The 25,132-nt window shown below is 45.7% G+C and overlaps 2 protein-coding genes across 2 annotated transcripts in view; both read left to right on the top strand.

The window, feature by feature from the left end:
* fhod1 (formin homology 2 domain containing 1) overlaps nucleotides 1-21,758 on the top strand; it is a 56,144-nt gene extending 34,386 nt beyond the window's left edge. The window contains 26 exon segments of the mRNA XM_085161417.1: nucleotides 3-194; nucleotides 270-381; nucleotides 553-647; nucleotides 721-864; nucleotides 1,288-1,736; nucleotides 2,981-3,088; nucleotides 4,222-4,311; nucleotides 5,027-5,053; nucleotides 5,512-5,562; nucleotides 8,919-9,073; nucleotides 9,223-9,279; nucleotides 9,387-9,524; nucleotides 9,647-9,813; nucleotides 10,459-10,785; nucleotides 10,787-11,017; nucleotides 11,019-11,051; nucleotides 11,053-11,103; nucleotides 12,561-12,716; nucleotides 12,807-12,989; nucleotides 13,120-13,239; nucleotides 15,378-15,539; nucleotides 15,619-15,809; nucleotides 15,880-16,072; nucleotides 16,642-16,816; nucleotides 18,124-18,300; nucleotides 19,641-21,758. Coding sequence (XP_085017543.1) covers nucleotides 3-194; nucleotides 270-381; nucleotides 553-647; nucleotides 721-864; nucleotides 1,288-1,736; nucleotides 2,981-3,088; nucleotides 4,222-4,311; nucleotides 5,027-5,053; nucleotides 5,512-5,562; nucleotides 8,919-9,073; nucleotides 9,223-9,279; nucleotides 9,387-9,524; nucleotides 9,647-9,813; nucleotides 10,459-10,785; nucleotides 10,787-11,017; nucleotides 11,019-11,051; nucleotides 11,053-11,103; nucleotides 12,561-12,716; nucleotides 12,807-12,989; nucleotides 13,120-13,239; nucleotides 15,378-15,539; nucleotides 15,619-15,809; nucleotides 15,880-16,072; nucleotides 16,642-16,816; nucleotides 18,124-18,300; nucleotides 19,641-19,726 — 3,870 coding nt within the window. The 3' untranslated portion in view covers nucleotides 19,727-21,758.
* Nucleotides 21,759-21,877: 119 nt separating this feature from the next.
* slc9a5 (solute carrier family 9 member A5) overlaps nucleotides 21,878-25,132 on the top strand; it is a 33,392-nt gene continuing 30,137 nt past the window's right edge. The window contains exon 1 of the mRNA XM_085154567.1: nucleotides 21,878-25,130. Within this exon, the coding sequence (XP_085010693.1) occupies nucleotides 24,776-25,130 (355 nt within the window). The 5' untranslated portion in view covers nucleotides 21,878-24,775. The remainder of the gene's footprint in view (nucleotides 25,131-25,132) is intronic.

The raw sequence follows: 25,132 nt of genomic DNA, 5'->3' as shown, positions 1-25,132 counted from the left end.
AGAAAGCTGAGTCAGCGCTGCAGATTATAGGCTCGTGTGCAGCTGCTGGAGCCTTCTGTGGAAACGCCAGCGCTCATCCGTCTGTCTGTGTGTCCTCAGCTCTCAGTCAGATCATGCTGTTTGTGGACGGCATGAACGGCGTGATCAACCACAACGAGACGGTGCAGTGGCTGTACACGCTGACGGCAAGTTCGGTGAGTCCTGGGACCTCAGAGCAGCGGCGCGACGCCACCTGCTGGTCAAACGCTCAACACGTTTTTCTGTTTTAGTCTCGCCTGGTGGTGAAAACTGCTCTGAAGCTGCTCATCGTCTTCGTGGAGTACTCGGAGTCCAACAGTCCTCTGCTCATCAGAGCCGTCAACACCGTGGCTGGACAGAGAGGTGCGCACAAAAACGCAGATGTAGGATCACATATAACGTGTCTGTAACGTTTACTCTCATTAGCTGCTCCGTGTGACCTATCACCTCTTCCTCTGATGCCCTGAATGTGACGTGTAGCTTCACCAGGTGCTCAGCCGATGATGATCAGGTGTTCTTGTGTGTGTCTGGCAGGTGTGAAGCCATGGACTTATATGATGGAGGTCCTGGAGGAGAGGAACGGCGCCGACACGGAGCTGCTCGTGTTTGCCATGACACTCATCAACAAGGTAAGCAAAATTTCCAAATGTGAGAAGGTCAGAAGTTCGGAAGTACAAACTCGCTCCTCCGTGTGCTTCTCAGACTCTGGCGGCGCTCCCGGACCAGGACTCGTTCTACGATGTGACGGACAAGCTGGAGCTGCTGGGGATGGAGGCCGTCATCCGCAAACACATGAACAACAAGGGGACGGAGTCAGACCTGCGGATGCAGTTCGCCATATACGAGGTGACGACGAAAAACAGGGATTTAAATCCATTTACATGTTTGAGGAACACATGCTGCCTCCAAACAGACGTCTTCTTCAGCGCCACAGCTGCCCTGCTGTAGTTCAACCTTTACAAACATTTACTGTTATCAATAAAAAAATCGTGGCTCCATCTCGGCTTTATTTGCATTTTGCACAACATCCCAACATTGAGTGCTGATAGGGCGAGATTTAGGATGTGTGTCAGTGCACAGCGATGCCGCTTCAGTGTGTAACGAGCAGCAATCACAGCATTTATGGCGCTAATATGAGAAGCATTGAATTTATGAGCCGCACGTCTGTAACCAGCACCATCGTCATTCAGTCATGTGACTTCTGTTACCCCTTATATGAGGGATCTTGGAGCATGCTCAGTCTTTCTTTGTGTGTGTGTGTGTGTGCAGAATACTCTGAAGTACGAAGACGGTGAGGTGGATGACTCCTCCCCCCTCCTACGTAAAGAGAGAAGAAAGTTGGCGACCGGTGAGCAGGACGGATCAAGGGGCCGCCGCCACTTGTCCAGTCAGAGTCTTCCCACGCCCTCACCCTCCACCGCCCCAACCACTCCTACCCTCTTCTTGTCGTCTTCTGTCGACTCCTCAGTGTCACCGGCCGCCTCCCCCGCTGCGTCTCCCACAGTCTTCCCCGCTGCGTCTCCCATCGTCTCCCCGGTCATCTCCTCCCCGAGCCCCACGGCAGGTCTCGGCAGCAGGGCCTCGTCCCCGCTGGCCTCCGAGCACAGCAGCTCCTCCTCCAGTCCGTCCGGATCCCGGAGAGAATCTCCGCTGCCGCCCCACGTGTCCCCCAACGGCACCGTGGACACGGAGCAGGGAACAAAAACGCCGCCAAGCCCGTGAGTTCACTCTGCTCATGACCTTTACGTCCTGATTCTGATCATTAATAATCAATGAGACTAATCGATGAGAGCTATGTAACCTTTAATCTCGAGGAAGCTCGTATAACAATCTGCTGGTTTGTGGGAGGAAACGACCTGAAGTCCTTCCTGCAATCGTGACTCTCCTGCTGGTCAAACGCCGTGTCGGCTGTTAATCGGAGGCAGCGGTCAGACTGCGTCTCCCTCGGGTGCTGCGGTCTGCGCCGTCGCCTTCTCCCGCTGCTCAGAGTTTACCAAGTTTAGACCGACAGACGGAGCGAGGAGGGGGGGAGACGGGGGGCGTGTTTTGTTTGGAAGCAGCTTTTCTGTGAGTTCAATCAGCAGGAATGTTTGTCCTCAGCGGGTAAACCTTTCTGCTCGTGTTTTTGCAGAAATGTGGCGTTTAAAGGGACGCCGGCAGGTAGTTGTGTTTTAGTCATCGCAGAGCCGGAGGGGAAACTGGTTTCAGTCATTCTGGGTTCACAACCAAGACTTGTTAAAGTTACTGAAACCGTCGTGATCTATATTATAATCTAAACACCAATCAGCCATAACAACAGAAACGCTGAAAACAGCTGACGTGAGGAGCGGCGATCCTGTCACTACAGAGGAATGTTTTGCTGGGAAACGTTGCATCCTGTTCTTCATGTGGTCCTTATTTGAACATGTACCACCGCCTGGAGAAACTCCAGGCCTCGAGGGCCGGTGTCCTGCAGGTTTTAGATGCGTCCTTGATCCAACACAGCTGATTTAAATGACGTCCTCAACATGTCTTGAAGTTCTCCAGAGGCCTAATCATGTGATTCAGGTGTGCTGACCCAGGGTGAGATCTAAAACCTGCAGGACACCGGCCCTCGAGGCCTGGAGATCCACACCCCTGGCCTAAACATCACAAGTTTTCTTGTTTTATTTAAGTGATTGATGATTTAAAAACAGGTGTAAATATTTTTAAAGGTGATTATTGTCATGATGGCAGAAGAATCAGGAGGATTTTCCAGTTGTGGTGATTTTCAACAAATCACACCACCGTGGACGCCTTCTCTCACCTCTGGTTATGTTTTTTCTTCCTCTTATCTTGGGCTCTTTTTCTGTTTGGGTTTGTTTTGGGTTTGTTTTTCCTCATCTGGGTGTCTTGGTGTCGGTTCTGTCTCTGATTTAACCACCGATTCCCTCCCCTCTCTCTCTCTCTCTCTCGCTGTGCTGTCCTGCATCTTGACCACTAGGAGTCGCTCTTTCCTCAGCCACCACATGTCGTCTCTGGGTCTAAGCAGGAAGTCCAGGTTCTTCTCCAAAACCAGCTCCATCTCTGAGGAGCATCGAGCCGACTGCAGGTCTGTAGCACTGAGACCGACCTCAGACCTGCAACCAGGACTCCTGCCTGTCTGCTGTCGACTAACAAACACTCTGCAGTCATGCTCGTGCTCCCTGCAGCACTCTGTCCGCTGCCATGCCTTCAGTCCCTTTAGTATTCACAATCACTGTCATTACTTATTTTACGGACCAATAACACGTGTTTGTCACTATCATGTATATTTCTCATACCACACAAGCTTAAGGCAACTATTGTGTAAACTGGTGTAGCTGAACTTTTAGATTTCAGTCTTACTCACCGTGGACTCGGTCACATCCACTCTGTCCACAGCTCTGTGAAAAACCTGCTATAGCAGGAACTCATCAAGGGTTCAGCTAACATCTGGTCACATGTTCCTCACTGACCAGCCAGACGCTGACAGTAAGGCAAGTTTATTTGTATAGCACAATTCAACAACAAGGTGATTCAAAGTGCTTTACAGAGACATTAGAAACAAAAACAAATAAAAAGCATGATTTAAAATTGATTAAAACAAACTAACTATCAAAACAGTAGATAAATCAGAACAGTAGATAAAATCAAAACAGATAAAATCAAAACAGTAGATGAAATCAGAACAGTAGATGAAATCAAAACAGATAAAATCAAAACGGATAAAATCAGAACAGTAGATAAAATCAGTAGTTAAAATGTAAGTTTTGAAATTTAAGCTTAAAAGTGCAGATTTGGTGCTTTATTCAAATGCAGCTGAGAACAGGTGAGTCTTCAACCTGGATTTAAATAAACTGAGTGTTTCAGCTGATCTGAGGCTTTCTGGGAGTTTGTTCCAGATATAAGGAGCATAAAAGCTGAATGCAGCTTCTCCGTGTCTGGTTCTGACTCTGGGAACTGATAAAAGACCGGATCCAGATGACCTGAGGGATCTGGAAGGTTCATACTGGGTCAGGAGGTCACTGATGTATTTTGGTCCTAAACCATTCAGAGCTTTATAGACCAGCATCAGAACTTTAAAGTCTATCCTCTGACAGTAGCACTGATTTTCTTGATGGTCGCTGCAGACGTGGAGCAACACACACAGCAGTGGTGGAATGAACTGGCAGAGAGCAATGTTTTTAAAGCAGTCTCACTCTCTTCTGTGTGTGTGTGTTACAGTCCATCCTCGCCAGATCTCTCTCTGCGCGAGAATTCCCAGTCGAATCTGCAGCAGCTCGACAACAAGACGGAGCCCAAAACTAAAGCGAAGTAAGTGAATCAGTTTGTTGTTTTTTTTTGTTTTTTTTTGGGGGGGGGGGGGGGGGGGGGCGCTCTGTTTTTCTGTTTGTTTGTTTAACGGACGGTTAAACCACGTGTGTCTGGCATCGCTGTGCAGGGTCATCACTGCAGGAGGGATCAAGTTTAGCCTTTTAAATGGTCCAGCGTTGTTCTGGAACTTTGTTGTTTATTTTAATCTGTAACCTTCATTATTTGTCTTTTACAAAACTTGATTATATTCTGTGTTTAAATTCCTGATGTAATTATTATTTTGAGATGGATTGTGTCAGTTTTCCTGGATAATTTCCTGACGTTGTTTTTATTTCTTTCTAAAACGATACTTTTTTAGGACTGTTTCTTTATCTTATCTATTATTATCTTTATTGCAATCTTTTAAAATCTGACATTTTTATCTTTTTCGATCATTTTAGTTGAACTTCCATGTTTAAGTTGTTGACGTCTCGTTACCTTTTAGTTTTTTTTGTCAAAGATGATTTTTGGCTCTGATTTTCAGTTTGATAAAAACTGTGACGATGCAGTAAGAAGAGCTGCAGGGCCGCAGCTTCTTCGCTCTCTGTGTTATTACTCTTTACACTCGGCGCACTTCCTCTTTCAGTTATAACATTATAATGTGTCGTCTGTTTGTCTCTCCTCCAAAATTCCTGCTCCCTTTTTTTTCCCCCGTCTCCTTTTATTCCTCTCCCAGCTCTGGGGAGGATGAGGAGATCTTCTTGTAAGTACACGTCTCCTCCTGCTCCTCCTCATCGTCCTGTGTGTCTGTAGTCGTCAGTCTGGTGTTCAGCTGCATAAAATGAGTCTTTAACACTTTTGTACATCAGGCTGGATTCAGGTGCTTCAGTAATGGAGGGGAACCTTTAACTGACCTCAGTCATCTCTCAGTGCTGAACGCTTTTCTTTTCAGGCTCTATTTGTTTGGTTTCGGTTTCTGCTTTTTTACGTGATTCTCTGGATTGTGTCATTGTTAGAGGCTGGGCCCCATATACAGAGGTCTGACTTTGAAGGGGCTCCTTTGAGGGTTTTTATGCAGCTGAGCACCTGTCAGCAGGTTTCACGTTAAAGTAGCCGGTTACCAGCATGCAACTGCTGCCTGAACAGGATGATGCACCTGGTGTGTCTCTCTGTGTGTGTGAGTGTGTGTGTCATGCTCAGATGTGTATTGTGTCTCTACAGCCCAGTTGACTGTAATGTAAAACAGGACAAGCCAGTGCTGAGGAAGTTTGAGTAAGTACTGGTGCAGCCCCACTGCATGCTGGGAGTTGCAGGGATGGTTGTCGGGCTCTGGTGATTGTGTTTGGGTTGTGTGTGTCATCACTGAAATCAACTTTAGGACTCTTTGTAGTTTGGAGTAAAGGTGAGTCAACGGGAAGTGATTAATTCATGTGATTCAAAGTAGGGCTGCCACGATAGTCGACTAGTCACGATTACGTCGACTATCAAAATCGTCGACGACTGATTTAATAGTCGACGCATCGTTTGAAGCTTTGTAAGATCACAAAAGACGCAGGAATAAGTAGTAGGATTTAAGAGTGTAATAACGGACTGAAACAGAAGATGGCAGCACTGCATGTACAAGGATGCCAGCTGCCGTTAAACCCCGAAGAAGAAGAAGAAGTAGCGCGCCCAGCTCAGTTTCCAACAATGGCGGTAGCGAGTTAGTTTTAATATTACTCTTATTAATCTTTCTGGGTCACAAAATAGACGTTAACATATTTTCAGGCGAGAATGTAGCTGTGTAAACCTCAAATATCTGCTCAGTTTATCAAGACCACATATTTTCAAAAGCGCTCCGACGTTTTCGGAGACGTCTGTTACCCACTAGCTCGATAGCTAGCCGGGGGCTAGGCTAACTAGAGCCGTGAGAACACCGGACGCCCAGCAAATCATTTTCAAACCCACCGCCGTCTTTCGCTACTCAGGTTAAACATGATATATAAGTCACTTAGATAACTTAAAAATGTTATTGTTTGGCTTTTTTAGTATTTTATTTGTTCCTGAGTAAATCTGTTTGGCTGAGATTAAAGTTATAGTTTTTACACAGCTGAATAAACGTCAAGCAGACAGCTGATTATCAGAAGTGTGAGATGCTGGAGAATATACTCCGGTGTCCTGTTATATTTTAGATAGCAAGGAGTTTATTAAACTTCACCAAAACAATCTGCAAATTTCATTAAAATTTAATAAACGATCATCTTGTCTTTATTTTTAGTTAGCACATACCTTAAACACTTAAAGCTGTAAGCTAATGATAGTTATATAAGAGCAGATGCTGCTGGTGCAATAAGCTGTACGTAAGTAAAAGTAATAAGTAAAATACGTTTTACGTCCAATGGATGATGATCTGATTAGTCGACTAATCGCAAAAATAATCGGTGACTAGTCGACTATCAAAATAATCGTTTGTGGCAGCCCTAATTCAAAGTGACGGTAACTCACCCGTGTGTGTGTTGGTTGGACTGCATCACCTCAGTGGGTTGGGTTGTGTGTTGTGACGCTGTCTGAGTGACATTTAAACTCCCTTAATGCAGATTTAAGGCTGCTGCTTTTATGTCATTTTGGGTTTTCAAACGAGGCGACCGGCGTGAAAGAATCATGCGATGTTTCGGTGTAATGACGGCGTGCACGGTCTCGTCGTGATCGTTCGGCCAACGATGGCTGCCGTTCTGTCGACTGACCGAAGAGAGAAAGCAGCACTGTAAAAGGAAACTCTCAGAGTAGATGGACACGGATCCCTTCAAAGAAAGCTGAAGCTTGTTTGTAGCAGCGGGATGTAGCATGGAAACATGCGTTGGATGCATTCATGCATTGTCACATGTTACATGCAGTCTGTGTGCATGTCAGGGTCTTTAGCTGCTGCGGGGTCACATTTTGCAGCAGGACGTGCAGCAACGAATCAAAGAAGCTCAAAGGGACGCCGTCTCTAATGTTCTCAGCTCAAGTCTCACACAAATGAGAAGCACAAGCAAATCCTCCAGTATCTCTGTGCTAAATGTAGATTATCTATTTCCCTCCTGTAGTTTTCTCTTGGTCCTGGTCCTGGTCTGGATCTGTTGTCCTCCTGTGGTTCAGACCAGAACAATAGAAACTCATAAAGTGAAGCAAAAATGTAGCTGTGTGATTTTTGGGAGGCAGCTGCAGCCACTAAACACAGACGTGAAGCCCAGATTGTCGATCGCAGAGCCGAACCCGGCAGCTCTGCGGTCCCCCGGACCTGGACCCGCTCCATCTCCAAAAGTACCGCTCTCCACTCCACTGTACTGCACTGTACTGGTACAAATAAGCTAACTACATGTGTATTGATATACATGGTATAGCGTACTTTTCGGTACGCTTGCAGCTAAAACTTGTGTACTTGTCAATAAAAACAATTTCTCACATAAGAAGTGTCATAAGAGAAACCTCTGAAGACGCCTCCAAATCTCTGCCACTTTAAAACTTTAAACTAATCAGAAGATGATATGATAATATTTCTGTCTGAATATGTAACTAATGCAACGTTTCTGCACATTTTACGGAAACGTTACAAAATACTCTTTTGTCCCAGTGAATTTCTCTACAGGCGTGGATGGACCCCCGTGTCTCTGTATGAAGTGACCTCAGATAAAAGATGCAAAACGACCACAAAGAGTCAGAAAACACCCCACACGGCCTGTTTTCAGCAGTAACACAGTCGGTTGTGTTTGGAAGGTGGTTTGGACTTTTCAGAAGCGTCTCCTGCTTCTGCTCCACTTTTATCTAAATATGACTTTTCTTAGAGGAGCCCATCCCCGGGTCCAACTTTGGGACCAATCGAGTCTCTCCTACTCACAGCTGTCTCAAACAGACACATTATGATTACCATGGATCCAAACTGACCTTCATGTGACCAAAGAGCGTCTCATTTCATAAAATTAACTAGAAAATGTTAAATTAGCGCGGACCTCTGAACGCTGAAATGAGAAGAGATTCTTTGGTGGCCAAGAACAACTGAATAATAAAAACACCATATAAAACTTCTGTGTTTGGCTTTGTGTGTGTTTGTTGGCTCCGCGGCTCAGCGCTCTGTCCAAATCCTGACATATTAAAGTTATAAATCTGCACCGGTGGGATGTTTCAGTGCTGCGGAGGGGTGTGTTGCTGGTGGTGGGGCTGACGGCGTCCTCCGGTCCTGAGTTTGGTTTGGTTTTGTCTTTTTGTAACTCTGGGTGGAGTCTAATTGCTGGTGTTTAATCTGCCAGGAGCTGGTTTGGTTTGCAGTTGAGAATAAAAATGAATCTGAGATCAGTTTGACTGCGATGATTCGGCGTTAAAGTAACTTAAGGGGGACCTTTTCCACTTAAATTTGCCTCCCACCCTCCTGATTGGCAAACCTCCATAAGTAGCACCTGAGCTTTTAAATATGTTGACCTATTTATTTGAAGGTTTGAAAGTCCAAACCTTTAATATGATCGTCCAAAAGTGCAACAATCAGAAGAAGATGGGAAATAAGAGAAGAGACTGAAAAGGTCCTCTTTAACTTTGCCTCCCGGTTCCTCAAAGCAGCCTCGAAGTCTGGGATCAGGTCTAATCCCTTCCCCCCTCTCCTCTCTCTCTTTTCTCAGAGACGCCTTCCTGCGCATCCTGGCTGTCCAACAGTGGCAGAGGAAGCTAAAGACTAAAGACTTGAGCGAGATTAAGTTGCCACTTGATGATGCTGTAACATCAACTTTGGAGGGGACGGCGGACGAGGGCGCAGCCGAAGTGCCGTCACGTCACGGTAAAGCTTCACATTACAGTCACAGAGCTGCACACAGCCTCCTGATGTACACGTCGTGGTTCTGTTACTGTGTGATGGTGTTAATGCTGCTCCTGTGACTCCAGATTAAGTGAATGTGAGCTGACAGCTACTCTTCTGCTTGTGTTCAGACTCAACATCAAGCCGTTTGGAAACAAACGGACATTCAGACTCCCAGGATGACCCAGGTGAGAGCCTACAGCTGCCCTCTACAGGCAGAGACAGGAACTGCAGGACATCTTCTCCTGAATCCGTCTGTTGGTATAAACTTAAAAACCAGTGTTCTTGTCTGCAGCACCGCTTGTGCAGCGACAGGGCAGCACGTTATCCAACGACACAAAGTTCAAGCTCGACATGCTCTACTCAAAGACGGGACCCATGAGCCCCTCTGCAGCTGCAAACACCAATGAAGAAGAGAGGAGCTTCGTGCCTGGTGAGAGAGCCGCATTTCTGCAGCTCGCTGCACATCCCAGACTTTATTTATTGTCATATATATTAATAAAGTTGCAAAAACGTTCTCCTGTTCTTTTGTGATTTCGTTCCCCTTCCCAGCAGATGACGATGTGGCTGCTCGCGGTCGTGTGACTGAGCGTCTGTCCAGCTTCAAAGCGCGCTCGGCAGAGCCCTCCACCTCCAACGAGAGCAGCGCCTCCCGCAGGGCAGAGCTGTCGAGTCTGGAAGGCTCGACGCAGGCGGCACGAGCCCGACTGGCTGAAGAACAGGTCAGAACATGACGGACGTTATTCTGTCTGCAGATGCTTTTCTTCTTCTTCTCTGCGCATCCGCAGGTTTTTAAAAGCAGTGTTTCTGTTCATCCTTCGTTCTTTAGTCACTTATCTGCATCTGTCTTTAAAGTGAACCGGGTTTTAGTTGATGCACCGAGTCACTGTACAGGTACGAGCCAAAACATGATGGTCTGGATAAGTCGAGTTTCTTTGGGTCGATGAGAACATTCAGGCGAGGAGCTGAACCTCTCCAACAGGAATCTAGAGATTCTCTGACATGTTGTGAGGAGCAGAGTTCCTGTAACGAGTGCTGAGGTCATTTCTGAGACGCGACGTTCATGGCGAGCAGAACAAATCAGCTTTGTTTGCTTTTCATAAAATTTTCTTCTACAAATCATGACATGCAACAATAACAGGAGCATGCTGCTGCAGCTCCTGTTTTATTAAAGTGGTGCTGCTTTCTTGTGTAGCCCCTCCCACACTCACCTGCATCAGCGGCTCCAGTTTGAGGCCCGCTGGCTTCACGTTGGTGCTAAAGAGCAGGTGGAGTTGCGGGGCCGCGTCATGTTTTGGCCCACGTGTGCGTGAAACAGTTTGAAGGTTGAACGTAAAGCTGATGAATGTGTCTCCATCCACCATCAGAAGCGTTCCATCCGGCAGCAGAGCAGCATCGACGCCGAGGCGCACATCGGCAGTCTGGACACCACCCAGATGACCCCGCTTGGCCCCTGGCAGCTCCACCGACGCCTGGGACAGCTGCAACCGAGCGCCGCCGCCCTACGCATCAAGGACCTGGACTTTTCTGACCTGCTGGATGAGGAGGACATCGACGTCCTGGACATAGACACCTTGGACTGCTCCACTTCATCCTTCACCCTCTCTGGAATCCCTCCCCCTCCTCCTCCACCTCCTGGCATGCCGGGGTCTCCTCCCCCTCCTCCTCCACCTCCTCCACCGGGAGGTTTTGCACCCCCCTCCTCCTCCACCTCCTCCACCGGGAGGTTTTCGCACCCCCTCCTCCTCCACCTCCTCCACCGGGAGGCCTCGCACCCCTCCTCCTCCACCTCCACCAGGCTTCCCCCCTCATCCTCCTCTTCTTGGTGCCTCTCAGAAGAAGAAGAAGACGGTGAAGCTGTTCTGGAAGGAGCTGAAGCAGGCAGATGGACCGAAGAAGTGTCGCTTCGGTCGGGGGACGGTGTGGGTCGTCTCTGGATAAGGTGGCGGTGGACACCGCCCCGCCTCGAGCATCTATTTGAGTCCAAAGGCAAGGAGCTCGCTGTAACCAAGGTGGGTGGATGATAGATTCTCTTAAAAAACTTAAAACGCTCCCTGAGACCCACAGAGAGCAAAATGAGATGCACTCGAGAGGCTGACAAAAAGGCAGGCTGCAGAAAGAGTATCAATGTCAAACACACTGCCACAGTTTGACCACCAGGGGGGGCGCCAGCAGGGCTGTAAAAATCCCTTCACTTTTACACTTAATGTTTCAACTCAAACCGCAAATTATACAAGCAGTGAATACTAATCAGAAAATGAACATGATCAGCAGAGATGGACAGTAACGCAGTAATGCGTTACTGTAATCCGATTACTTTTTTCAAGTAACGAGTAAAGTAAGGGATTACTATTGCAAAACGGTAATTAGATTACGTTACTTTCCCGTAGGAACGCTGCGTTACTGCGTTACTAAAACCGTGATTTTTTTTGCGAGAATGTCTCATGACAGTGACGTAAGCGAGTGTGACGTTCGTGACAACAGCTGTGTGCAGATCAACAATGGATCATATATCGAGTGCAGAGAGAGTATGAGCGTGCAGCGTTTAAAGCGTGGAAGTACTGACCTTACTTTGAGTTTGATTCCATAAAAAGTGACAAAAACATTAGTGTCCGTTGTGCGTGGGAAGAAAACTTCTTTTTACAGCGAAAAAACCCCCTAAACTTCCAAACAAGCTCCGAGTAGCTACGACGTAATGGGAAACTCACAGAGAAACTCGCGGATTCTTCCACTGACCGCAGCACACCTGCACCAGGGTAACCCTCGCCTACCCACTCCTGCTTTACAGGTGAAAATAGAGCAACAGGACCACTAGTCTTTGACTTTATTTATTTTCTGCTGTGTTTTACTTGCATCTATTTGAAAGACTGAGTGTAAACACACAAAATATAATATTTTATGTGCTGGAATGTGCAGAAAACAGGTTTAAATGTTAAACAAATTTCTTCCAGTCAGAGAATGTTGCAGATAATTAAATGTTTGCTTGATGCATAAAGTTAAAGATTAAAACTAATAAAACAAGTTTTAAAAGAGACTTTTCCATTTGATTACATTTTGTATGATGATTATGCAGAAAAAGTAGAATTGGGCTGAAAGATCTATCACTTTATCACCTATTCAGGTTGTAAATCGTGTTTTTAAAAGGAACTAAGTAATTAATTACTTTTGAAAATAAGTCATCAGTAAAGTAACGGGATTACTTTTTGGGGGAAGTAATCAGTAATTAGTTACTGATTACTTTTTTTCAAGTAACTTGACCAACACTGGTGATCAGTGTATTTAGTTTAACCAACTATCAGTTTACCATTAAAAGTGATGATTGAAGTGTTACTGTGTAACTTTATGACATCACAGGAAGCGCTGACACTGCTAGTCGTGCGCGAGCGGCTCTCTTCCAAAGCTGGAGGAGGAATTATTGATCAGGAAAACTGTCGCGCTCGTCGCGTTTTAACATGTCGCTTGTGTGCAGAAAGGACCGGAGACCAAGAAGACTGAGATTCTGGTTCTGGACTCAAAGAGGAGTAACGCCATCAACATCGGTATGACCGTCCTGCCAGCGGTCCACGTCATCAAGTCGGCCATCCTCAGCTTCGACGAGTTCGCCATTAGCAAAGAGGGCATCGAGGTAGGGGTGACTTCCTGCAGGCGGACGGATCACAGTCTGCTGGTTCATCTTCAACTTTAACGCTATGGGCTCTCTCTCTGTCCTGAGCAGAAGATCCTGACCATGACCCCCACAGAGGAGGAGAAGCAGAAGATCCAGGAGGCTCAGCTCGCCAATCCCGACCTCCCTCTGGGCACAGCAGAGCAGTTCCTGCTCACCCTGGCCTCCATCAACGGCCTGACCCCCCGCCTTCAGCTCTGGGCCTTCAAACTGAACTACGAGGCTCTGGAGAAGGTAACGAGCTGATTGCAGATCATTAGATTTACACCTGAAAGTCACCTGAGTTCAGCTCAGCAAGAAAAACTGGATCTGATTATAGTTAGGCTGTTATACTGCAATGTTGTGACTGTGTCGCCCCCTGCAGGAGATAGCCGAACCGCTGTTTGACCTGAAGCTCGGCATGGAGCAGCTCGCCTCCAATCAGACCTTCAGAAGAATCCTGGCGACGCTGCTCGCCATCGGAAACTTCCTCAACAGCTCCAACGTGAGGAGGGACCCAACCCCACGCACACACATTCTAGTTTTGATATCATAGTGAGGACATAATGCTTTCCCTAGCCGCTCAGCCTAACCCTGACCATCAAAAGTGAATGCCTAACTCATCATAGCATAACCCTAATGTACCCACAAAGCTGTCTAAATAGACACACACACACAGAGCATGACAAGAGGTGTAGAAACTCTCTCAGCAGGAAATGTGAATCCCTCCATGGTTAGAAAAACTCACGTGCGGTTTGTACACGTCATTAAAATAAACACACTTGCATATGAGTGATTTTACTGCTGCAGCAGGCAGTGATAACATATTCCAGACGTATCCAAATAAACTGAACAGCTGCTGCACCGAGTAGTTTGGTTGTCAGGTTAAAAACACTTCTCCCTGGTGGTTCAGCGACATGCGACAGCACTCTGACTGCAGCCAGTCAGCAGCAGGGAGGTCGGCGGTGCTTTAATCTGAGCTGACAGCAGCTGCTACACAACACGAGAGCCACAGCCTCACCTTTCCTTCACTGCACCCTGCTGTTCAGACAGGCTGTATGCACGGTTACTCACAGGAAGATGGAAGCAGCTGTTTATGCCCCGACTTCTTTTCCTAAACACTGATGTATTCAGTTTTTATAGAGTTTTATGATCTGTGACAGTAAACGAACCAGGGCTTAAAATACTGAATGGCTGATTAAAAAGGATGTAGCAGCAGGTCTGCTAACAGCTGCTGTCCTCCTCACTTTATCACATCAAAGAAAACTGAACATAAACCACAGCAGGGCTGTTCCAGAGGCTGCATCGTGTTTGCTGCCCTAACAGAAAGGGATCGAAGGCGCTGTTAGGATGTCGTCGCCATCTTCCTCGTCATCATCACTGCACAGTTTAAACTGTAAAGGTTACAGACTAGCAAACCAAGCTAGAATAAATACACAGCAGCAGCATTTTACATTTCTAAAGGGAAAGTTCAGACTTTGCAGTATCAAGAGGGAGGTTTGTGCTCTCAAACGGACTTTCGGCTGAAGCTTTCATTTGTTTGTGTTTATGTATTTGCACGTTGTCTGTGAAGGTTCTCAGTCATCCAGGTCATCGTAGTCAAAGGAGCTTGCAAAGAAAAGCGTCTGGACTTTAAGTTACTTGAAGACGTTTCACCTCTCATCCGAGAAGCTTCTTCAGTTCTAAGGGACTCTAAGGTGTGAAACTGGGTTTGGGTCCCAATCAGGCAGAGATTGGGACCCAAACCCAGTTTCACACCTTGACTCAGGCGATTAGAGGATCATCAGGGGGTCCTTTTGTCCCTCTGTGGGGGGAAACTCCCACTGGGTTTATATCTGGGACTCTCCACCATTTGACCTTAGAACTGAAGAAGCTTCTCGGATGAAGGTGAAACGTCTTCAAGCAACTTAAAGAAGTCCAGACGCTTTTCTTTGTAAGCTCCTTTGACGTATTTGCACGTTATTAAAAGTGAGATAAAATCAGGTTGAAAGAGCTTGATTTAAGCTTTATTTCCACATGCTGGAGCTCTGAATCAGGCCTTTAAAAAGCCTGCACATCTGTCTACATCTGTATTTATTCAAATCCTCTGATGTGCTAATTTCTCATTGATCAATCAGTTGAGTCAGAAAAACAGATCCCAGCTGTTTAACTGTTCTTTGTGACTTCAGCGAGGTCAAAGAGCGCTGTAGGGCTGTTTTGTTGGACACTACACCACGTTCAAGCTATTTCTGTGGGAATGTTGTAATATAATATCCCACAATGCAATGCAGTAGTGACCTGTGTCACAACAGACACTGCTGGATGGTGATGATCTATTAGTTCAAGTATCTTTACTTTACTAGGCGTAGTGTACTTTTCACATGTGCTAATCATTACTTGGATCATGTCATGGGTGGGGTTTGGTTACCATGGTTACGTATCTTCAAGCGGTAGTTCGTCTGGGATCTTAGATCTGGCCAATGAGACGCCTCTGTGATGGGTAAGAATCTCAAACACGTGCACGGTGCTTTGTTTACATGCAAAAGTTATCCCTGAGAGCGAGGGCCAGTTTGTTATTCCTCGAAACAGATTAGAGATTTCAGGTGAAGATCAAACATCGTCCTCTGAATCTGTGTGTGTGTGTGTGTGCGTGTGTGTGCGCAGGCTAAAGGCTTTGAGCTGAGTTACCTGGAGAAAGTGGTGGAGGTGAAGGACACGGTTCACCGTCAGTCTCTGCTTCATCACACCTGTAACCTGGTGGTGGAAAATTACCCAGAATCCTCTGACGTCTACTCTGAGATCCCCGCCATCACCCGCTCGGCCAAAGTACAGTTCAGTCCTTCTCACCTTCACGCCGCCCTGATGTAAAATCACCTGGCGCTGACTAGTTTCCTTTTTTCTCCAGGTGGACTTTGAGCTGCTGTCGGAGTACCTGGTCCAGCTCGAAAGACGCTGCAAAGCATCATGGAACAACCTGAAGGTGGTGGCCAAACATGAAACCAAAGCGGCGCTGAAGAACAAACTAACGGACTTCCTGAAGGATTGCACGCAGAGGATCATCATCCTGAAGGTCGTCCACAGGAGAGTCATCAACAGGTGACACATCAGCACGCGCGCACACACACTGTCCTCGGCACGATGATGCACTGACCTCCTCCTCCTCCAGGTTCCACTCCTTCCTGCTGTTCCTGGGTCAGCCGTCGTCTTCGGTCAGAGACGTCAAGGTGACGAATTTCTGTCGGATCATCAGCGAGTTCGCTCTGGAATATCGCACCACCAGAGAGCGAGTGCTCACCATCAAACGGAAACGCGCAGCTCACCGAGAGCGCACCAAGACCCGAGGAAAGATGATCACCGAGGTAAGACTCTCCCCTGCTTGTCAGAGGGGTCAGAGGTCAGCGGCAACAGAACCACAAAATCTGAGTTACTTGATTTAAACCAGTGGTAATCAGTTAACACCGTTATCTACATAGAATATCAAATATTTGTATTAATTAGAGAACGGCACCACCACTGCAAACACACCTCTCAATCAGAGCCGCCACGCCTCCATCTTCAGGCTTTAGTTAAATTCAAATGGACGAGGTATAAATCAGTTTACTGCCTGTGTGATTATTGCAAAGGAGGAAATCAGCTTTACAGACCAAAACATTTTTTTGCAGCAGGCTGTAAATGTGTTTAACTCTGCTGTAAAGTTGGACATTTTAACATGGAAGTCTATGGGGAGTGACTCACTTTTGGAGTATGCCTCCAGTGGCCACTCGGGGAACTGCAGTTTGTGACGCTTCTTCAATCCTTAGAGGATGCCCCCAGAATTCACTGTTGAACAGAGAGGAAATAAAAGAAAACATTTACAATCTAGAGATTAAATCACTGTTTACAGATATTATATTCTAAAGTGGGCTTATCCTCTTTCTCCCGTCCTCAGACGGAAAAGTTTTCAGGGGCGGTGTCACGTCCGGACAGCCTGTCCCCCGTTTCTATGGCAGCGGAGGCAGACCAAGATCAGGAGGAGCATGAGAACATGAAGAACCTGCTGATCAGTCGCAGCAGCACCCTGAACTGTGATCAGAGAGGCCTGAGGCGCTCCCGAGCCGTCCACAGTAAGACCAGCAGCTTTCTTCACCTCCACACGACTCCCACAATAACTGACTGTCGGCGCCACGTTTACCGCCAGCATCAGTTTACGTTTAAGGCCGTCAGGCTCGTGCTGCTTTTGCAGTCTGCAGACCGGATCTCAATGTCTGGTGAGATCCGGTGCTGATGTCATCGGAGTGAGGACCAGAGATGGGCAGTAATGTGTTACTTGTAACGTGTTACTGTAATCCGATTACTTTTTTCAAGTAACAAGTAAAGTAAGGGATTACTATTGCAAAAACACTAATTAGATTACCGTTACTTCCCGTAGGAACGCTGCGTTACTAAAACCGTGATTTTTTTTTTTTGTTTGTTTTTTTTGTTTTTTGTTTTTTTTTGCGAGAATGTCTCATGACAGTGACGTAAGCGAGTGCGACGTTCGTGACAACAGCTGTGTGCAGATCAACAATGGATCATATATCGAGTGCAGAGAGAGTATGAGCGTGCAGCGTTTAAAGCGTGGAAGTACTGACCTTACTTTGAGTTTGATTCCATAAAAAGTGTGTAAACACACACTTTTCCATTTGATTACATTTTGTATGATGATTATGCAGAAAAAGTAGAATTGGGCTGAAAGATCTATCACTTTATCACCTATTCAGGTTGTAAATCGTGTTTTTAAAAAGTAACTAAGTAATTAATTACTTTTGAAAATAAGTAATCAGTAAAGTAACGGGATTACTTTTTGGGGGAAGTAATCAGTAATTAGTTACTGATTACATTTTTGAAGTAACTTGACCAACACTGGTGAGGACGCAGAAAAATGTGACGGCGTCGTGATTCGAACTCAGACTAAATCAGCTTTTTCTTTTTTATTGGAAAGCATGAAAACTTGAATATTGTCACCTCTGCTGGAGCTGCAGCGAAGAAAGTGAAATCATTTTCTTTTGCTTAAATCTGAGTAGAGCCGTTGGCGGCCGGCGCCGCTCCACCGGACGCTGTAGAAACTCATTCAGAGTTACTCTGGTTGGTTAAAATGAAAAAAAGAAACTGCAGTGTTTTCTTTTCCGAACATTTCCATCAACATAATGACTCCATTTATAAACTAACGTAGTGAGAGATTGTTTCGGCACGCTCTGAATTAATTTAGTTTTTAAACCAATCACAGTTAAATATTCGGTCGTCTAGTGAGTCTGGCAGATTCTGCTTCACACTGAAATTAAGCTGAAAGTTAGAAAATTGGGATAAATACACTTCCTAAACACCCAGGCGCCCTCGCCCTGCTCCTTATCACGTTCCTGCTCGTGGCTAATGTTCCGGTTCTGGTCCTCAGGTCTCGGCAGGGTGGAGCTGACCAAGATGTCTTTAGCCAAAGACGACGAGACGAGCTCCCAGGACGACGCCACAGATGAGATCATGGACCGACTCGTCAAGTCTGTTACAAAGAATCCCTCCGGCAGGTCGTCCAGCCCCAAGAACCGCAAGCGGTCCCGACTGAATAGGAAGTCACGTGAGTATGAATTTACTTAATATTGATTCGCTGTGACGTCATCAGATGGTGAGTGCGAGGGCGTGCCTAATTTTTTGTGACCTTGCAGACTTGTGGGCGGAGCGTTTAGGCTGTGTTGGCTTTGCTTAGCCTTCGGGTCTCCAGCCGTCCCTAACAGAGTGAAGTCGAGGCTTTATGTGACTTCAACTCCCAGGGTGCATTTCTGCAAAAGCAGTCTATTAGCTTAAAATCAGCATTTTCATTTAAATGAGTCTCATGTAGTTCATCATCTGTCTAAACTGAGCGCCTGTCTCTTTAAGCTCCGCCTCCATACGTGCTTTCTTCTAACTGGCTAACTTTCAGAAGCCTGCTGAGGGGCACCCGGAAGAAAAACCAGATTTCTTTTTTAAATCTTTCACGTTTGTTATTTAATTTTAGTGAATTTTATGATTTTGGTCAAACAGCTGAAGACGGTTTCACTCATATTTAAATGTTTGCTTTTCAGAATTCTTCAAAGCTTCTTTTTGTTTTACTTTAGTCACTTTTTTAGGGACCCGTCCTGCTGAAGGTCGAGTCCTCTGAGCTTCAGTCTGGTTCAGCCTGCGCGGAGACACAACAGCAGCTGTGTGTCCAAAACAAGCTGATATCTGTGCAGCTTCATATCACTGTTTGCACTTCCTCAGTAAATCTGTCCACAGCAGCAGATAATCATCATCATCATCCCACTGCTGAGCGCAGGACACGATGAACTGCTGCTCGCAGGCTGCAGACTCGTTTCTAAGTAACTTGGCGGCAGTGCGATAATCTGAAATCTTTGATTGGAACATTTTTGGACCGTTTGACCTTCACGAGGTGTTTTAAAGCAAAAGACGCACAAATCTGCAGCTTCTGGCTTCTCAGATTCGAGGAGATGATGATGATGATTATTTACATTTGCATGACTAAGACTGACACTGTGCAAGAAACTAGTGCAGATTACATGAGTAATTAGTACATTTACACTATAAATCTGAGAAAAAGGCTGAAAGATGGTATAATAGAGAAATATGTGTGAAATAGCACAGAAAGACGTGTTAGGAACGAGTTCCTCAAGCGTTCTCTTCTAGGAGGAGATAAATGGCTTTTAGGTTTTTTATCTTCTTCCAAGTAAAATAGTTGTTATCAGGCAGAAGCTGGGAGTCGCTGGTCCACCCGTGACTCCTCTTTGGTCTGTTCCAAGACGTTAAAGACACAAAGAAATGAGTTTGAGGCAGGACATATTTTTAACTTTTTAAAAGTTTTGTGAAAAGAATCAAAATCAATGAAGAAGAAAATTGAGCCCCAGCTTCCTGTAATGCTGACGTTGTTTCTGTGCGTTTCAGTGAGGAGGACTCTGAAGAGCGGCCTCAGTGTGGACGTGGTTCAGGCTCTGGGACTCAACAACAAGACGACGGGAGACAGAGTCTGAGCTGAGACTGCAGCTGATCGATAAATCGGTGAACTATTGATTACAGAGACTGAACCCAGAGCAGCTGAGCGGCTCCAGCAGACGTCGGGAGACGTGCGCTCTGCATTTGGAGACTCTTCCACCGGCACATCTGCCGCAGCTGTTCAGACACTTTGATGTAGAAATAGTTGTGAGAAGATTTTTACTGGTTTCCTGCAGCTTTGAAACATTTAGATGCTCACGAGGAAATGTGGACGCAGAGCTGCGGTCTTACTGAGAAATGAGTTTAAGGTGGCTTCGTTGTCAGGTGTCCGTCCAGAACTGAAAGTGTGAGTCGGATAAATGAAATGCGAGCAGAAGCACAGCTCGAACTGCTCCCATGTTTGTTTTTGGAGTTTTAACTTGAATCACTGCTGACTCTGAAGTGTCTCTTCCTGTCTGACTCTCGGCTCGAGCTCATCGAGATCTCAAAACAGCTTCTGGGTTTCGAACACGTGGCACGCTCGGGCACGCCACCCCGCTGTTTTAGAACAGGCGGTTTGTTATGAAAGTTGTTTCTGGGTTTTTTGGTGATTAGTTTAAATTTAAACTTTTGGTATTTTGTTACATTTTCACTGACTTTAACTTTGGGAAGTTCCCCCAGTTTATAGAGTCTGTGTGTTTGCTTTAAATTTAAGTGTAAAAAGTATATAATAAAGGAGCCACAACAGTGTAGTTTCTGAGCACGTCTGCAAAGGTGGATGAGAACAGTGAGACGACGCGCTTGAGTCTGAACGTGACATCATGAGTGAAACTGGCAGGGGAGCAGTCTGAGTTTGTTTTACTGGCCACGTCCAAACGCCCGTCCTCAAAAATGAAATCCAGGGAAATAAGTCGTCCGGCACATAAAACATTTTTAATTGGTGGGCTTTACCGCTGCTGTCAGGTGATCCAGGCTCCAGTTCTCTGCACGTCCAGTTTTAATGCTAAGCTTTATTTTTACTGTGCTGTCGTATTTCACAGGATGGACTCTTCTGTTAAAGGTTCGTCACTGGATGGCCTCAAATTCTTTATTTCACAGCCAAAAACTGTCAGCGAAGGATCAGGAAGAGTCTGAGAGTTCAGCAGAAACGGCTGCGAGTTTCCTCCCTCAACTTTAAAATTCAATAGAAACGACAGGCTGGTGAATATATTTAACTTATTGAAGTGTGTGAAATATCCTCACGTTTAGCTCGTTAACTGGTCTGTTTTAACTTTAAACCCGGAGACTGTGAGACTTTAGGAAATATCATAATAAAATTACAATTTGAAACCTGTTTTCCTAAGTAAATGAAAGTGCGTTTGATGGATTTGGAGGTAAATGTACTTCATAGAAAGCTCAGCTGACATAATTATCAAACAGCAGGGTGCATTTAGTGGCTGTTCTGAGGATTATCTGAAGAATACGTTGCAAATAAAAGGTCAGATTCTTGTTAGATTTGTCATCCTGAAGCTGAGTTGCACTCCGACCTGCACAGAGTTGAAGAGTTTGGAGAGTTTGTTGTTGCAGCGGCACAAACGGCACAAAGGTGGTCTGTTTAAAAACCTCACAGTTGTGTAGTTTTATTTAAATTCAAGGTGAACGTGGGCTCATCGGGTCAAAACACACGGCACGGACTGGAGGGCGTGGTCACACAGACTCGGGCCCTCGTGGAGGCGTGGTCTTCAAACCGATTAATGCTCAGTTTGGAAAATTTTAATCACACATGTAAAAAAAAAAAAAAACTTGGATTAAAACCTAAAATCACTTACGTGGTACAAACATCTGTGTGTGTGAGAGAGAGGGAGTGATTACAGGACTAACATTATGCGTTGGGTCTTGGTGTTTTTGGCACTCTGAGGTGTTTTTGTGGTTGTTTCTTTCTGCGGCTGACTTCAGGTCAGTTTGCGTGAAAAGCTTCTTCACTTTTTTTTTTTTCATTCACAAACTGATGACGACTTTGTTTTAACTTAAAGAGCAAGACGAACATTTTATAAAAATATTAAATGGATGGTTGAATGTGTCGCTGGTATAATTAATAAAGATTTTTAAGAAGAGAGACGTGTTTGCAGTCTGTTCATTCACTCCACACAACAATATTTTCACGTTTCTCATCTTATATTCTTCCACTGGACGTCCACCCACTACACCTGCAGTGGCTCCACACCCTTCATTTCCCACATATTAAAGCAACACCTTCTTTTTCCACTCTGCATGCTAAACAGCTGCTCTCTAACACTTACAGCAGCCTCTGTGGGTTTTCAGCACGCTGCAATGATGCATTCAACAATGCAGCAATATGACGCTGCAAACCAAAGACTGTAGATAGAAGATGGACAGCCAAAGCTTGTGTGTTAAAGAGAAACTGAGGTTACAAAAAGAAGCCTGAGGGGAAACAGATTCTTAAATCCGGTGATTTAAAACCTCATTAAACACTTTCCTGATGCGTTTATGGTCTAACCCAAGTTTCATGGTTGTAATGAATAAAATATGTTTTCTTGTATCAGCCGCGATTGATTGGTTTCTGTTCCTGGTATGAAAACATCTGAAAGTTCAAAGTATATTTTAATCTCCGCCCCGCTTCAATCTCTACTTCAGTGGTGTGAAACATAAGGCCCGGGGGACAGAATCGGCCCAGCAAAGACTGAAGAAGGACATAAACTTTGGGTTTTTAACATATTTTGCAGGTTTTACAGCCTGTTTGTTTGGGGTTTTCATACTACAATACTACACCAAAATATTTCATCGACAATCAACAAGTTTTGTTGAGTTCCCAGAAACTTTTCTGTAATTTTACTTTTAAGCCCAAAGACTCGTGCTGACAGATTTCTTTATCTTGTAGAAAAACTGAGTGGTATGCATTTCTTTCTTAACCGGTCAGAGCAGCACGCTCCGTTTTGCGTAACTATTTTTAAATCCCGGTAGCTCTGCAACCACGTAAGCTAGCGCAATAATTTTTTTTGCATATGAAACCGGAGGAGTTGTACTTACATCTTATACCATCAGCTTGTCCTCGGTCACAGTTTCCTTCCACATACAGCTTTGCAAAAACTGCATAAAAAGCGCTTGCAGCAACAAAAACACAATATTCCAGAAACACGCTTTGCTGATCCGATCAGCTGTTCATAACACTTCCTACGTCCATCAGCACGAACTATCGCATGTCCTCCATGACCTGCCCGAAACCGGAAGTGACATCATTTTTGCAGAAATGTAGTTTTTTACCATCAGGGCCTCATGAGCCTATACTGGTGTTTTTAAAAGTTATGTTTGACTTTCTGACTTTCTGTGTGGTTTCTGGGATGCTTAGGACTCATATTGCACTGCTGGAAATAGTTTATTTTGATGCATATGCTGCTTTTTTGCAAATTTGCATTATAATATTTATTTTCGTTTTTCCTGCAGTGTATAAAAATTGGTGTATTTCAAAAATAAAACTATGAAGACACTCAAAATAAATTTCCTGTGGTGGGAAACTATTTTGTGCAACTTTTTTGTATTTACAGTTTTGAGGGATAAGCCTCTTAAATTTCTCTAACTAGAAATATATGTTAAAAAAACAAAAACGATTTTCAATTTTTTTTTGTAGTTTATTGCACTTTTTCGCAATTTATGTAATTACTATGCACTTGATGCAGACATATTATTAAAATTTAGGCTGTAATGGTTGTATTGATGTATAGCAACTTGAAATGCTCCCAAAAATGGCTCCACAGCATGTAAACATATAATATAAGCTCTGGCGGACTTGGTTCTATGGTAGGTCTTAAAGGGTTAAGATATCGCAGGAATTAAATGTGCAGTTAAACTTCTTTGCATTCCCAGACAGAGAAGCTTCACTGGTCTGGGCCATTTAAAGCCCAACCCGGACCCGTGATGTAAAACGAGTTTGACATCCCTGCTCTGTGTGGAGGTTTTGTGTATTTCCACTGTAGTGTGTGAAATGGAAAATGGAAAAATGATAAAATTCTACTTTTCTCAGACTGACCACTGCTTTTTGTTTTCTTTTAAATGGGGCGACAGTCTTTCCCTTCCAGCTTGGGTCCAGGCTTTTAGCTACGGCTCAGGTGAACACTCGTTCTCTGCTTTAATTAGTGTCTCAGGTTGTGGCGTCCTCATCATGAAAAATGTATGGTGTATGGAGGACCACAAGAGCCACACGCATGGAAATAAAGAATTCTGTAAATAATGAATTTACAAATGCATAATTTATTGTGCAATTTATTTAAGCACAGAATTCTTTATTTCGATGTGTGCGGCTCTTGTGGTCCTCCACAGCAGTGTGCCCGAGTCACATCTGCTCCTTGGACTTTACTGACCAGCGAGTTGACACGATTATCACTCCCATCTTCTATATACAGTCTGTTTCAGGAGCCTGTTTTACACTGTGCTGTTTTGGGTGAGGACTGTAGTTTCACTTGTTCATGTTCTGGTTTTACAAGATGATCACATCTGTTCATACATTTATTAAATCTTCACATAGTTTTTCCTTCTGCTGGAGAATGACCCAGATGTGACCTCATGTCTTCTCATTCAGTGTTTTTTTCCCCCCCAAGCTGGCTCCGCCCCTTCACCTCCACATGTTTCTCCAGATCATCTCCTGGTCCTCAGTAATCCTCCCAAAGAAGGAGCAGAGCACTTGAACAACACAGAAAGAAAAAAAAAGAAAAATCTAGCTTTATTTAAACAAACTCAGTTACAATCACCAGATGTTTGCAAAGTTCAAACATGTCAATGAACTGAAATTCTGACGTCACGCCGAGCAGTATTGATGTGTGACGTCAGAGCCGATCGGTACCGAGCATCAGGTCAGCTGTGAGTCAGTCAGGAGGACAGCTTCACCTGCAGTGTCTCCGTCTCTTTAAAGGGGGACTGGGCGGGTCACATGCCGGCTCCGGTGTCCCCTCCTCCGTGTCTTACCGGAGTCTGAGTGTGTGTGAGCGTGGGTCCATGCGCGCGTGTGTGTTGTTGATGTTGTAAACCGGCTCCCGGCCTCGCTCCACGTCCTCTCCGTGTCCCGGTGTGTATATAAAGACTTGGAGGATGTCCGCCCGCTGAGCTCCAGGGACGAGATGCTGCCGCTCGGACTGATGCTGCTCCTGCTGCCGGCCGCCGCCGCCGACCTGCCCGGGACGGGCGCTCCGCCGCTCCGGGGGCCGGGGCTCGGCTTCTCTCCGCCGGTCCCCGCCTCTCCCTCCGCCCCGCCGCTCCTCCTCCCGCAGCCCGGGGCGGAATACGGGGCGCCCGGCGTCGCCTTGGCCCGGTCCGCTGCAGAGGAGCCGACCGGCACCGGAGAGGAGGAAGACGCAGGGGAGCATGATCATCATCACGGCGGCGGGTACCGGGTGGTCCAGTGGGAGTGGAGCTACGTCCAGACCCCGTACATCATCGCCATCTGGCTACTGGTGGCCAGCGTGGCCAAGATCTGT

The sequence above is a fragment of the Neolamprologus multifasciatus genome, chromosome 1 (assembly GCF_963576455.1).
Source record: "Neolamprologus multifasciatus chromosome 1, fNeoMul1.2, whole genome shotgun sequence".
Classification (NCBI taxonomy): Eukaryota; Metazoa; Chordata; class Actinopteri; order Cichliformes; family Cichlidae; genus Neolamprologus; species Neolamprologus multifasciatus.
This window is presented reverse-complemented; position numbering and strand designations above follow the sequence as displayed.